This window comes from Corythoichthys intestinalis, chromosome 16, assembly GCF_030265065.1.
Source record: "Corythoichthys intestinalis isolate RoL2023-P3 chromosome 16, ASM3026506v1, whole genome shotgun sequence".
NCBI classification, from domain to species: Eukaryota; Metazoa; Chordata; class Actinopteri; order Syngnathiformes; family Syngnathidae; genus Corythoichthys; species Corythoichthys intestinalis.
This window is the reverse complement of record NC_080410.1, coordinates 29,820,598-29,836,252: the sequence shown is the minus strand read 5'-3', so window position 1 is coordinate 29,836,252 and position 15,655 is coordinate 29,820,598. Positions and strand designations below refer to the sequence as shown.

Sequence of the window (15,655 nt, the reverse complement as noted above, 5' to 3'; positions counted from 1 at the left end):
ACAGCCTGACAAAGCCTTGATAGCAATGATTTCACATCCAATTATGTAGCTCTTTGGGGGGGAAATATATATATATATATATATATATATATATAAACGGGGTGGTATCGGTATGGTATCGGCCGATACTGCACAGCCAAGTATCGGTATCGGGGCCAAAAAAATTGTATCGGTGTAACACTAATAGTAACGCACGCCTTTCCCGCCTCAATAACGGTAATGGCGTTGCCAAGATGAGAAAAGTAATTAATTTGATTACTCATTACTGAAAAAAATAACGCCGTTAGTAAAACCGTTATATTCTAACGCCGTTATCAACAACACTGACCGTGAGTCCGTCTTTTTCAGACTTTTCTCGCGTCAGTCAACCAACATCGTAACGCAGAGTAACGAACGCCTTTCCCGCCTCAGTAACTGTAACGGTGTTGCCAAGATGAGAAAAGTAATCAATTAGATTACTCACTACTGAAGAAAATAACGCTGTTATTAACAACACTGGGTTTAACCCCCCCCCAAAAAAGGGGGGGGGGTGGAGCAGAGGTTGCGCTAGACTTTTTCGTTGTCTGTCATTTTGACTGACAGGGTCATAAAAATCCGGTCATAATCTATTCTTACCCGTCACTTAAATTTTTTAAATGATGATAATGACATTGTGGTGACTCTTTGTTTGGCATAATTCACCTTACGTACTTGTGTGTCCATTTGGCCGAGCGCGTTAGCGGCTATGACAGTCACGTGACAGAGACACTTAAGAGCCGCGCGCGTATCGGTGTTGTGCCGAAAAATAGCCGCCCCGCGTGAAATGTCCCCCCTGACGGGAACGCTCATTTATAACGCTTTATTGAGGTGAAAACATCAAATGTTTTCATGGACGCATTACAGCAATGGATTTACGACTGTAAAATCAGTTTTAAATAAATAAATTGGACAAAATACTAGTACTTTATTTTAGTAACAAATCGTGGACTGGGCCACATAACCCATCTTTGAACAGAAATGTATTAGTCTACAGGTTTTCACGACCATATCTCAATGGCAATCACACAGGTATGACATTTATCAGTTCAAGCAGAGTAAAATAATATATATATTCACGGTACAAGAAAATCGTTTCCATGTCCATCGATTGGTAAGAAAAAGCTGTACGAGTGACGTGTGGGCGCTCAATAATAAAATAATTAACAAATAAATCTAATAAACGCTCAATAAAGCGTTATAAATAAGCGTTTCCATCAGGGGGGACATTTCACGCAGGGCGGCTATTTTTTGGCACAACACCGGCTTGAATAGAGAGTTCACAGAGAGCAGCAGAGCTACAGCGGCTGGACACAGCAATTCGAGCAAACAAGACTCTTAACATTGCATACCGCTTCAACATATTCAATAGTATTTAGTTTTCATTCATTTTAAATTAATATTCTGTCCGAACAAGCTTAACAGAGAATCCACACCGTGCCATCACACATCAAGCAGATGAATATGTAACTTTTTCTCCGCAGTGACAAAAACAGCTGACTGTGGCCCCAGTAAGTAGGCTACATTATGGAACAATGAAATTAACAGTTCACCTGCTGTGGCCTGAACGGAGTCTTACACCTTCCTCCTGGTGCGCATGGACTTGAAAATTGCGTGCCCGCTTGTGCAGTCCCTGTTTTATCAACACCATCGTCGTTTTGGGGCTTTTTGAAGAAACTTCGGACACTCAGTTGCCTTGACATTTTTCAGAGTAAGGCCAACAATGTCATGCATCAAGAGAGACAATAGCTAATTAATATGCTCACTCGCCACCCTGTGGTCTGGGGTGTGAATTGCAACCTGTCAAAATGACAGGTGGACTTCAGTTTTTTCCGTCACCGTTTTAAAAAATCCGTCAACGACGGAAAATATTCGGTTAACGCGACCCCTGGGATGGAGGCTCCGTGCCAACCTTTATGTAAGGGAGTTCCAGCAAGAAATTCTAGTCGCTTTCATCCCTGGTTAGCGCTGTTATTAATAAAGATGTCCCGATCGATCGGCATCCCAATCACGTCATTTTCAAAGTATCGGAATCGGCAAAAAAATCGGACATGCCTTTTTTTTATATATATATATTTTTTTATTTAAATCGTTTTCTAATTGTATATAACGTTACAGACAAAATGTCTTACACTCATCCAGAGTAGTTTTGGCTTAAAGTAGGCTATCAAATTTATTGCGTTAACGGCGGTAATGATTTTTTCTTAATTAATCACGTTAAATAATTAACGCATGCGCTGCGCAACCCACTCACGCATTGTCGCGTTCAATCTATAAAGGCGGCGTTTTACCAATATATAGAGCTAAACGCAGCGTATAATGAGTAGAGATAATTTTGACAGCCTTTGGAGCCTTTTTGTATTTGGCTAAAGCCTTACATTCCCTCTCTCAGCAATTAAAATTAACGTGGGAGGCAATGTGGGGAAGAAAGGTAGTAGTTGATCATTTTCTTAACCAGTGTTGGGCACGTTACTTTAAAAAAGTAATTAGTTATATTACTCACTACTTCTTCCAAAAAGTAACAGTTAGTAACTGAATTACTCTATAGTAAAAGTAACTAGTTACCAGGGAAAGTAACTATTTCCGTTACTTTAAAAAGAACTTGTTGTATGTCAAAGAATTTGAAATTTTCTGAGCAGTATTCGAGTCAGTGGAATAGAGAAGAACAGACAGGTAGTTAACTTGTTAGGTGCTTCAGCAGATTTGAATTGCTTACCACAGATGTCGACAAAAGCTTTGCCCCGGGACATAAATTACACATTACATGCAGGTTCTTTCCTTTAATTTCAACAAACTTGAAATAGTGTCTATATCTCCACCTCTTAAGGGACAATTTTTCTTCTGAATGCTCTGCCATCCCGACCCTGTGCATGTTTTGCATGTGTGTGTTTGCCGCACGCGCTGTTCCGGTTTGCTTGTGAAATCACCGGCTCTGATTGGCTTGCCACGACACATGACTCTAACCCTCAGCCAATCACAATCATTTCCATCGCATCTCTCGAGGGGATGTATTCAGGTAGGCTCGTTTCCCGACAATTCACGTCACCTTCAAAGCGTTTGCCTTCATCAAGATGGAAGCGGAATTATTGCTGGCTGACAGTGGGAGATGGGAACGAGGCTAGCATCAGGTGTAGCAAACAGAGAAAAGGTACCAAACTTTGGAAAGCATTGTCTAATTGAATGAGCAGGGACATACAGCTTGGAGTCAGAAGTACGTGCGCTGTTCTCGAACCTGAACGCACTACAAGTCTTGGATGACAAATCAACAGAGCAGAGAGTCGAGTCAACACGGTTGGTAGTTTCTTCAATTTATTCAGAGTAAGTAACGCACCGCTTTTGACCCTCAGTAACGGTAACGCCGTTGTAACGGCGGAAAAAGTAATTAGTTAGATTACCCCGTTACTCTAAAAATAACGGCGTTATTTATAACGGCGTTACTCCCAACACTGTTCTTAACACCCTATGTTCTTTCCCAACGCAGAGAAGATATATCAATTGGTGCCCCTACGCACAGTCATGTTTGCACTTCCCATTATGGATTTGGGTTGAATGGCTGCAGTATCATTTACTGAAAGCTCAACAAATACACTAGATGGCAATATTTATTCACAATATACAAAGTCACATTTGTCCTTTAAGAATTACAAGTCTTTCTATCCGTGGATCCCTCTCACAGTAATCATGTAAATGCCATCTTGAGGATTTATTGTCATAATAAACAAATACAGTACTCCTGTACTGTATGTTGAATATATATATTAGTCCGAGTTTTATTCATTTTTTTGATCGGGAAAAATGATCGGGAATGATTGGAATTGAATCGGGAGCAAAAAAAAAAAAGCAATCGGATCGGGAAATATCAGGATCGGGGAGATACTCAAACTAAAACGATCGGGATCGGATGGGGAGCAAAAAAACATGATCGGAACAACCCTAATTATTAACACATTTAATGGACAGCTTTATCCAAAATGTATATCAAGACGGGCTCTTCCGGACAAAACGTAAGGTCACCCCACCGGGTTTTGTCCCGGTCCTCCCGATTAGCCAGACCGGACTTGATAATGAATGCTCATAATGCCGCACTCTTCGTTTTTGGTGCAACTCGAGGCCGTTCTTCCTCCTCCATTTTGTTCCATTTCATCCTGCAGACTCGTCTCTTCCATTTCCATTGGTGTTTCTTCCAGCCTGCTGAGGTCTTGAATAATTGATTGGAGTGCAATGAAATTGGCGCGAAGCCCAGTGGATGTCGCCTCTGCGTCCGTCTGCCTCTCGGTCCCGCCGTGACGGTTGCCGTGGCGACGCTCTCGCAGTCATCGATCAGAATCAATGAGATTGAATCGGCGGTCACATGTCAAAGTGAGCTTTATTTTGAAATCTTAGAAAGGTGCGCATGCGCGGACAGGCATCCCATTATAGTAAAGCAGCCGAATAGAAAAATAGAAAAGGAGTGCAAACAGTATTGCCGTGGCGACTGAATTGCCCAAATGAACAGGAACTCCTCTGCCGCCACGGACGGCGATGGACATCCGATTCATTTGGACGTCTCTCGCCGTCCACGGTGGCCAACGAGGTAAAAATGGGAGCAAATCACAAAGCGGACTTTTGTTCTTTTTGTAAATAAAAAATTCTCAGGCCACGTTTGCGACAGTGTAAACAATCTCATGTCGGTCGAACGACGTTCATGTCGGTCGAACGACGTAAGTCAAGCTTTCACGATTTGATTTTTCTTCCGAATCAAATGGAGGTAAAGAAATGGAAGCAACAAAAAAGATTTGACGATAAAAACGTCAACGTCAAGTAAACTATGTCATAGAAGGATTTCATGCTATTCGAAGCAAGGACAGGCTGCATTTAACGTTTGCTGAGCGTACATTATTGTTGTTAGTAAAATTGCATGCTGATTATTCCGGTTTTATTTGGCCTTTATACAAACATTTATGAATTGATTAACGATTTGTAGGTTTTTGCATAGACTTCATAATGGTATTGACGGGTCAGATCGGTCATACACTGTGCCTCGCATTCAAGTAGGGGGCCGCCGACATCAAGAGTTATTCACAAACACGCACGCAGCAATCTAACGCCGGATTTCTGTTGAAAAAGTACAAAAACTGTGACGGATACAAACAGGAAGGATTGTTTCAGGAGTGATTTGTTCGAGGACTCAAGGTAATAATTATATTTTTCGTACCATGCATGCTTTTTGAAAAGAGAAAAAAAATCCATGGGAGAAATTAGCCGCTGCTGCATTGGCATCATAGTTCGCAATATTTATGTAAAATAAATGCTAACTACACGTTTTTTTTCTTTTAACCAAGAATCAAGACTGTTTTACGTCCATATCTATAAAGAATTCATGGATTTAAGTATTTATTTACAAGAATTTTCACCGGAAAAGCTCTGTTTACAGAAGGTGGTCGCTAGCTACATTCACTAACTGACTAGCATTGTACTTCGACATGTTTACGTAAAATAAATACTAACTGCACGTTTTTTTTTTTTTTACTTTTAACTAAGAATCGAGACTGTTTTACGTCCATATCTGTAAAGAATTCGGGGATTTAAGCATTTATTCACAAGAATTTTCACTGAAAAAGCTCTGTTTACATAAGGCAGCTGCTAGCTACATTCACTAACAGACTAGCATTGTACTTCGACATATTTACGTAAAATAAATGCTAACTGCACGGGTTTTTTTGGCCAGCTTTGACGGCCTCGCCAACAATGCAGGCCCCCTATTTATCGGCCCAGCTCCCCATGATACCGTCAATACATTATGAAGTTGATGGTTTTTGCTTATTGCATTTGGATTTTTTTCCGACAAAATCACATTCTTTTATTGTATTTTGACTTTTTATCTCATGATTTAAAAATGATATTACTGTTCATTTATTCAGTTTGAGGTTACTTAGTGACAAAAAGTTTGTTTTAATTTTAAAAAACAATTTGGATTTATTTTAATTTCATTGTAAAATGTTTCATTATTTTTGTAAATTAATGTTAGAAATAAATCACATTTAAACTTAATTCGATTTCTTTTAAACATGTTTTTTAAATGAACCAATCATCATAAACTGAACCTGTCGACAGGAAAATGAGACGAATTGTCTTTCAAACTACGATATTGGCAAAAATTCTGCTTTTACTGTGGAAAATAAACATTTTTTTCAATTCACTTTTTTTTTTTTTGCACTGCTTCTATTTTTCTCAAATAATTAATGTATTTTACTTATCAGCACATTTTATGTATTGGATTACATTTATATTTCTATTTTATGAAATTATTTTTTCACTGTTCAGTCAAAATCTGAATCAATCGATGATGAAAAGAACTCTTTACGAGGCGTAAAATGAGGCCACGTGGCATTCAGCGGTCAAAGATTATAAACATGCAGAGTTACAAGAGATCGGTCCGAGACCTCGGCGTGACTTCGGCACACGTCACGCCACCAACGGGCTTCAGTTTGTAAACATTCAAAATGCGAAAAACGCTCACTGGGCGTCTTTTTTCGTCATGCAGAAGACGTTTCCCCGTCGGTCTCCGCGTCGACGGTAGAATGTCGGGCACATGCTGGTCGTGCAGGAACAGGAAGTGGCGTCTTATCCTGATTTTAAAATCACTGACAGGAAAGAAAAAGAGTGAGAAAGGACAACAGGGCACGGCGAGCGAGCAAGACCTACGTTCGCGGTTGAGTGTGATGGCGGCGGCGATGACGGCGATGCCTCCCAAGATGGCTACCACCGACAGCACCATGGCATTGCGGCCCAAGCGGCGGGCCCCGTCCACGTTCCCCTGCTGCAGGCTGTTACGAGACTGAAACAATCAAGCTGTCAGTCACTTTCCAGTTTCCAGTCTTAAACTTTCATTGACGTCCAAATTTATTAAACGTCTATTGCCGTCAAGGGAGGTCCAGAATGTCAAAAATAGATATTGACGGCCATGCACGTCTAAATTTGCCATTCATTTCCAATGGCATTTACATTGCTTTGACACCAATGTGGACAGAGGCCATTGACTGCCATCTATGTTGATTCTATTGATGCCGATGTACTTGCATTCCATTGACGCATATCTAGGTCAAGGCCATTGACGGCCATCTACGTCCAAATTTCACATTCATTTCCAATGGCATTTACATTACATTGGCGCCCATGTACACAGATGCCATTAACGGCTATGTATGTCAATTCTGTTGATGCCAATGCACTTGGATTCAATTGACGCATATGTAAGTCGATGTTATTGATGGCCATGTACGTCCAAATTTCCAATTCATTTTCAATGGCTTAAAAAAAAAAAAAAAAACGTCCCCAAATACACAGGAAATGACCTGATATCAACAGGACGTGTCTCAGAAATGTCCCCAAATCAACAAGAAGTGACCTGTTATCACCAGGACATGTCCCAGAAATGTCCCCAAATCAACAGGGAGTGACCTGATATCAGCAGGAGGTGACTTGTTAAATGTGTCGTTAAATGTTATTTTTCTGTCAGATAATGCTCTATTTCTCTCAGAAAATGATTGCAATTACAAATGCATTGGTAGTAATATCCATTTATTTTGCTTGCAATGAAAAAACACTAAAGAGAAGTGGCCAACTGCTCCAGGTCTCTGAGATTTAAAGCGTGCCTTCTCCAAATTGCCATTTTCAAATCCTGGACATGTCTTCAACGGGATTCAGGTCTGGACTCATTGCTGGCCACTTTAGAAGTCTCCAGTGCTTTCTCTCAAACCATTTTCTTGTGCTTTTTGAAGTGTGTTTTGGGTCTTTGTCCTGCTGGAAGACCCATGACCACTGAGGGAGACCCAGCTTTCTCACATTGGGTCCGACATTATGCTGCAAAATTTGTTGGTAGTCTTCGGACTTCATAATGCCATGCACATGCTCAAGCAGTCCAGTGCCAGAGGCAGGAAAGCAACCCCAAAACATCAGGGAACCTCCGCCATGTTTGACCGTGGGGACCGTGTTCTTTTCCCTGTAAACTCTATGCTGATGTTTTTCCCAAAAAGTTCCATAGTGTCCCTTTTCATTCAGACGCCAATGGATAGTACGGGTTGACACTGTTGTACCTTCGGACCGCACGACAGCTTGAACTTGTTTGGATGTTTGGAGGTTCTTTATCCACTTTTGTTGAAATCTCTCCTCAATTTTTCTTTTCCGTCCACATCTAGATGGTTAGCCACAGTGCCATTGGCTTTGCAATTATTGATGACACTGCGCACAGTAGACACAGGAACATTCAGTTCTTTGGAGATGGACTTGTAGACTTGAGATTTCCCATGCTTCCTCACAATTTTGCTTCTCAAGTCCTGAGACAGTTCTTTGGTCTTGTTTCTTTTCTCCATGCTCAATGTGGTACACACAAGGACACAGGACAGAGGCTGAGTCAACTTTAATCCATTTTAACTGGCTGCAAGTGTGATTTATTTATTGCCATCACCTGTTATGTGCCACAGGTAAGTAAAAGGTGCTGTTAATTACACAAATTAGAGAAGCATCACATGATTTTTCAAAGGGTGCCAATACTTTTGTCAGGCTCATTTTTGGAGTTTTGTGTAAAATGATAATGATTTAATTTTTTTTCAATTCTCTTTTATTTTTTTTTCCTTGCAAGTAAAATAAATGAAAATATTATTACCAAAGCATTTGTAATTGCAATAATTTTCTGGGAGAAATTGAGCATTATCTGACAGAATTGCAGAGGTGCCAATAACTTTGGCAAGCACAGTACTAGTCCTTCTCAAAAAATTAGCATATTGTGATAAAGTTCATTATTTTCTGTAATGTACTGATAAACATTAAACTTTCATATATTTTAGATTCATTATACACAACTGAAGTAGTTCAAGCCTTTTATTTTAATATTGATGATTTTGGCAAAAAAAGTCAAGAAAAATAAAAAATCTCTATCTAAAAAAATTAGCATATTTCATCCGACCAATACAAAAAAGTTTTATTCAATACAAAAAAATTCAACCTTCAATTAATTATATCAGCTATGCACTCAATACTTGGTCGGGAATCCTTCTGCAGAAATGACTGCTTCAGTGCAGCGTGGCATGGAGGCAATCAGCCTGTGGCTCTGCTGAGGTGTTATGGAGGCCCAGGATGCTTCAATAGCGGCCTTAAGCTCATCCACAGTGTTGGGTCTGGTGTCTCTCAACTTCCTCTTCACAATATCCCATAGATTCTCTATGGGGTTCAGGTCAGGAGAGTTGGCAGCCCACTTGAGCACAGCAATGCCATGGTCAGTAAACCATTTACCAGTGGTATTGGCAGTGTGAGCAGGTGCCAGGTCGTGCTGAAAAATGAAATCTTGAATTCCGTAAAGCTTTTCAGCAGATGGAAGCATGAAATGCTCCAAAATCTCCTGATGGCTAGCTGCATTGACCCTGCCCTTGATAAAACACAGTAGACCAACACCAGCAGCTGACATGGCACCCAGACCATCACTAACTGGCATTTTGGCATTTCCTTCTCCTCAGTCTTCCTCCAAACTCTGGCACCTTAATTTCCGAATGACATGCAAAATTTGCTTTCATCTGAAAAAAGTACTTTGGACCACTGAGCAACAGTCCAGTGCTGCTTCTCTGTAGCCCAGGTCAGGCACTTCTGCCGCTGTTTCAGGTTCAAAAGTGGCTTGACCTGGGGAATGCAGCACCTCTAGCCCATTTCCAGGTTTCTGCAGGTCCCCCAAGGTCTGGATCCGGCTCTTCTCCACACTCTTTCTCAGGGTGCGGTCACCTCTTGTGGTTGTGCAGCGTTTCCTGCCACACTTTTTCCTTCCCCAGAGGTGCCTTGATACAGCACTCTGGGAACAGCCTATTCACGCAGAAATTTCTTTCTGTGTCTTAGCCTCTTGCTTGAGGGTGTCTATGATGGCCTTCCGGACAGCAGTCAGGTCGGCAGTCTTGCCCATGATTACGGTTTTGAGTAATGAACCAGGCTGGGAGTTTTTAAAAGCCTCAGAAATCTTTCGCAGGGGTTTTGAGTTAATTCGTTGATTCAGATGATTAGGTTTGTAGCTTCTTTAGAGCAAGGGCGTAGGTTTGCATAGGGACGGTAGGGACATAACACTACCAACTTTTCAGGATGATCAAATTATCCCCACCAACTTTTAAGCAGCCTTATTTGCATTATTTAATGACTTCAGTTATATAGGTCATTTAGATTGTCTTCCTATATGTTGTAAGGATATAATTGATCCTACCATTATTAAGTGGATTACAGTACTTTCATTATGTTCAGACTTACACTGACCCCTTTTCACTCACTGAATGTGCCAGTCCATTTTTTCCCTTAAACACATGTTTGATTGGCTGATGACTTGAACCCACACACACACACACACACACACACGCATTCACAGCCTGACAGATGCCGCTTCCCCCGCCCCCTTCAAAGACGAGGGATATTAGAAGTTTTTTTCCGCCAGCAGCAGCCACTGTAAGTAATGTAAAATGTAAAAAGACATCAATGTTGTGGAGGTGGGGGACACTCCACTAATTTTGCTACTGTTACAGTGCTTCAAGTTGATTTTACTCACTTAGATTTCTTGAAATGAGAAAAACAGCTAGCTGAAAATAAGCTTAACAGACTTATTTTAAGCAAAAAAATTGTATATTTAATAGGGCTGTCAAACGATTAAAATTTTTAATCGAGTTAATTACAGCTTAAAAATTAATTAATCGCAATTAATCGCAATTCAAACCATCTATAAAATATGCCATATTTTTCAGTATATTATTGTTGGAATGGAAAGATAAGACACAAGATGGATATATACATTCAACATACGGTACACAAGTACTGTATTTGTTTACAATAAATCAACAAGATGGCAATAACATTATTAACATTCTGTTAAAGTGATCCATGGATAGAAAGACTTGTAGTTGTTAAAGATGAATATTAGTATAGTATAGTATAGTACGTATAGTTATAGAAATTTTATATTAAAACCCCTCTCAATGTTTTCGTTTTAATAAAATTTGTAAAATTTTCAATCCAAAAATAAACTAGTAGCCCGCCATTGTTGATGTCAATAACTACTTACACAATGGTAATGGATGCTGAAGCCAATAAAAGCAGTCGCACCCGAGCGCCAGCAGAGGGCGGAAAAACTCCATAAAACACAATTAACAAGTTGGCCTTTCACTATACTGACATTTAAATCTGTCTGAGCGGGGCTAGTGCGTTAATTGCGTCAAATATTTTAACGTGATTAATTAAAAAAATTAATTACCGCCCGTTAACGCGATAATTTTGACAGCCCTAATATTTAACCTTAAAAGAAAAACTTGTTCATCAGAAATGTTCTTAATTCAAGAATATTGTTCAAAACATTATTTAAAAAATGTTTTTCTTGATTTAGGTGAAAAATGACCAACTTTTAGATGTATGGGCTTAATATGAACAAATAGAAATGTTTACTTAAAGTAAGTGGAACAATCCAACGCATTAATCTGTTAACTAGCCTTTCACACTCAAAAAAAGATGGAGAAAATTATTTGACTAGATTTAACCAAAAATATCAGATTAAAATGTTATAAATTTGCAGTTTGTTAGTTGAAGTTAGTATAGGTCAATACAGATTTATTTTGCATTAATAATTTAGTCTATCAATTAATTAGGTTCATATTGGTGAGAAATGTAGCCCTGACCCCCCATTCACCAAATATGTTTGGTCTTATTAATGTCCCGTCCCCAGCAACAAAATGTACATGCAGGTTATACTGTGATATCGTAACTACCAATATTAAGACCAAACATACTCCCTTGCTTTAGAGTACCTTTTCATGATATGCTAATTTTTTTAGATAGGGATTTTTGGTTTTTCTTGACTTTTTTGCCAAAATCATCAATATTAAAACAATAAAAGGCTTGAACTACTTCAGTTGTGTGTAATGAATCTAAAATATGAGTCTAATGTTTATCAGTACATTACAGGAAATAATGAACTTTATCACAATATGCTAATTTTTTTTAGAAGGACTAGTATATATATTGTATTTTTAATTGAAAAAATATCTGCGATGGACTGAGGGCGCAAAGTTTGAAGTGTGAAGTAGCGTGGGATCACTGTATCGGCAAATAACGTGTTGTTATCCAAATAATCGATATCGTATCGTCATGAAATCGAAATGTACACTCGGTCTGTTGTTCTTCAAATACGCAAAATCAGAAGTATGGCTAGCAATAGCTTGCTACCACCTACCATGACGGAGAAGGTGAGGGCCACGATGTTGATGGGCCACAGTGGGCAGAAGCAGGACAGGATGGCCAACATCAGGAAGTCTCGAGGTTTCGACTCACCGGTGGGGCCCTCCGTACCCTCTACGACGGCACTGGGGCGGCGGCCGATTGACGGTCGCGGGGAGTTGAGTGAAGGCCTTGGAGAGTTGGAACGCGAACGAGGCCGCCCGTTGGCGTGACCCCCTTTGGACGGGCTGGACGGGGCGGGACCGTTACCTGGGGGCGCAGATCAGACCATCCATTTCTTATTGGATTATGCCAAGTGTCCAGTGGGCGGGATCTACCTACCGGTCTCACCGCCCACTGCCAGGTGGTCCGTGGTCAAGTCTTGTGGTACTGCCGCGTGGCCTTTGTCATCCGGGCCTCCCGGAAGCTGCGATTCGTCCATGCTGCTGGAGGGGCTGGGCAACGCAGATACAAAAAAGTCCGCTGCTGGAAAAAAAAAAAAAAAAAAAAAAAAAACTTCCATTTTTCATTGGTGTGATAGACGAAGCTGAGTTGCTCTAAAAATGAACTGTTTTTAAATTGACCATGCAGTAACTTTGGTATAATACCGCTCATGACACTCAAACTAAGAAAACAAATTAACAACCTCCCTCCAGTTCCATTCATTTTAATGTTATTTCATAAATTAACTCATTCAGTGCCATTGACGGCGAGGGACGTCCGATCCATTTAGACTGGGAGGGGCTGGCAACAATCGTTCGATCGGATTGGACGTCCCTCAGCGTCAGTGGCAACCTACGATTTAAAACAAGCTCCCTGCCCAATTGTGAGGTCACCACCAACTGCACCACTTCCTTTTTCATTTTGGTCAGCCATCAAGATATAAAGCTATTAAGCAAACCTCACGTTATAACTTGATTTATCGGTAAGGCACGATTTCAGTCTGCAATTCTACACAAGCACGCACAGACTTGACATGAGACGGACGCGGTACTTCTTACCTGGTCTAACAAAAAGGACGCTGCAGCGTTTTCATTGTTTGTTTTTTGCCAGCAGAAGAACAAAAGGCCACAATCTGGCGACGTATTAAAAAAATAAAAGATGATCAATAGCAGTTATCGTTCATGGTGATGATAATGAGCATTCTTCTTCGTGTGTGATGATGGTGAGTTCGGAGTAGTGATGATGATGATGAAGGCTGCTGCAGCTTCACTGCAACCACTGCAAGGGAGGGGTGTGCGTGTGCGTGAGACTCTTCCCATTCCGTGACAGTCTGCTTGGGTTTTACCTTTCAAAATAAAAGGGTGTCAACCACGTTTCAGTTTGTCCACCTTGTTCTTTGGTTTGTTAGTGAATGTCATTGTAATGATGTTGTTTTATTTGTGAGCGGAGTGCAGAAACGCCAACTTTGCAGACAGTGGCAGATTTGGCAATTTTGGGGCCTAAGGCGATCATATCCAGGGGCCCTCTTCATGGGTCAGGGGTTAAAATGGTGAGAAGGGTGTGGAGGAAATATGTTCCGGTACACTAGGGCTGTCCTAAACGACAAATTTTCTCCTGATTAGTCAGCCGACTAGTTTTACGATTAGTCGACTAATCTAATAATTTTCTTTTTTTTTTCACTAATTTAGCAATGAAATTTTTGTTAATTCACAAAACTATTTTGGAACACTTAAATTCTTTATTAAAATACAAATAATCATGAAAATAACAATAATTAATCACAAATAAACAATTAGGTTAAATGCTGATAGCATTTACTAGTGCAAAAGAATGGAAAGTAAACATTCAGAACACTGACTTTGCCTTTCCAACATTATTCAAAACAATTCTTGAAAAAAAAAAAAAAAATCTAGCATTATCATTATAGTATACTACTATATACAGGAGTGAAAGTGGCTAGAATTTCTTGCCGGAACTCCCCGACGTGAAGATCGCCACGAAGCCAGAAATTTTGTTTATTTTTTCATTTTACCCTAACCTCCTAAAACTACTGAAATGCAAATAAAACTGTTTTGGCACAGTTATTTCTATAACACATAGAAAAACTGATTTTCATTCAAAATTTTATTTTTTCAATGATTTGTAAGGCAAAGGCAAGGCAAATTTATTTATATAGCACAATTCAACACAAGGCAATTCAAAGTGCTTTACATCACATGAAGATCATAAAAATCACATTTAAATCAATACAACGTAAAAACCAAGACAAAAGATCGCATTTAATCACAAATAGAATAAAAATAAATAAATAAAAATAAAACAAAAAATAAAACAAAAACTACTACTACTAATAAAAATTGAAATCAACAATGGAGATAAGCACAAGAGGAATAGAAAGCAGGTAGATTGAAATATATAGCCAGTTATGGATATGCAGTGCTAAACAAAAGCGTTTTTAGCCCTGATTTAAAAGAGCTAACAGTTTGAGCATACTTCAGACGTTCAGGTAACTTGTTCCAGAGGTGAGGAGCATAATAACTAAATGCTGCCTCACCTTGCTTGGTTCTTGTTCTTGGAACATGCAGAAGACCGGTTCCAGACGACCTTAGGGATCTAGATGTCTCATAGGAATCTAACAAGTCAAGCATGTATTTTGGTCCAAGGCCATTAAGTGTTTTGTAGACGAGCAGTAGTATTTTATAGTCTATCCTTTGACTCACTGGAAGCCAGTGTAGCGATTTCAAAACCGGTGTAATGTGGTCCAGCTTCCTTGTATTTGCGAGGACTCTGGCTGCAGCATTCTGTACTAGCTGCAGCTTCCTGACTGATTTTTTATCAAGACCCGTAAATATACCGTTGCAATAGTCCAATCTGCTGAAAATGAATGCATGCATACGTTTTTCCATGTCTTGTTGAGTCAGCTGCCCAATAATTCTGGTTATATTTTTTAGGTGGTAATAAGCGGATTTAGTGACGGACTTTAGGTGGCTATCAAATTTTAGGTCTGAGTCAATAATTACGCCAAGATTTCTGACTTGATTTGTAGCTGTAAGTGACATTGTGCTAAGTTGCCTGCTTATCTTTGACCTTTCCTTTTTTGGCCCAAAAATGATCACCTGTCTTCTCCACATTTAACTGGAGAAAATTCTGACACATCCATTCATTGATTTGATGAATGCATTTACTCAGGGAGACTAAGGGACTATAATCATGTGGGGACACAGAAATGTACAGTTGTGTGTCATCTGCATAGGCGTGATAGGATATGTCATACTGTTCCATTATCTGAGCTAAAACAAAAACAGCAATAACCCCAACCTCCATCTCCTAATTTTTATTTTCCCTCATTTCCTCACATATTAAATGCCAAATCTAAATTTTAACTACTTAAGAACATAGGGTGTATATCAAAATTGAAGTTAACGTAAACATTTACTTGTGCTTTCCTTTTTCAATAATAAAGATATAAGTAACGTACATTCAGAAAAAT

The 15,655-nt window shown here is 39.7% G+C and overlaps 1 protein-coding gene across 2 annotated transcripts; it reads right to left on the bottom strand.

Annotated features, from left to right (window-relative positions):
• Positions 1-1,539: 1,539 nt before the first annotated feature.
• LOC130931685 (proline-rich transmembrane protein 2-like) lies at positions 1,540-13,448 on the bottom strand. 2 transcript variants are annotated; one of them, XM_057860651.1, is made up of 5 exons: positions 13,224-13,448; positions 12,565-12,705; positions 12,239-12,492; positions 6,700-6,832; positions 1,540-6,638 (listed from the first exon to the last, which is right to left on the bottom strand). In XM_057860651.1, exons 2-5 carry the CDS (start codon positions 12,662-12,664, stop codon positions 6,619-6,621), a joined length of 507 nt encoding a protein of 168 aa, XP_057716634.1. In that variant the 5' UTR covers positions 12,665-12,705; positions 13,224-13,448; the 3' UTR covers positions 1,540-6,618. The 2 variants fall into 2 exon arrangements, with proteins under 2 accessions (XP_057716634.1, XP_057716633.1); XM_057860650.1 differs by having other exon boundaries at positions 1,541-6,638; positions 12,565-12,708.
• Positions 13,449-15,655: the final 2,207 nt, after the last annotated feature.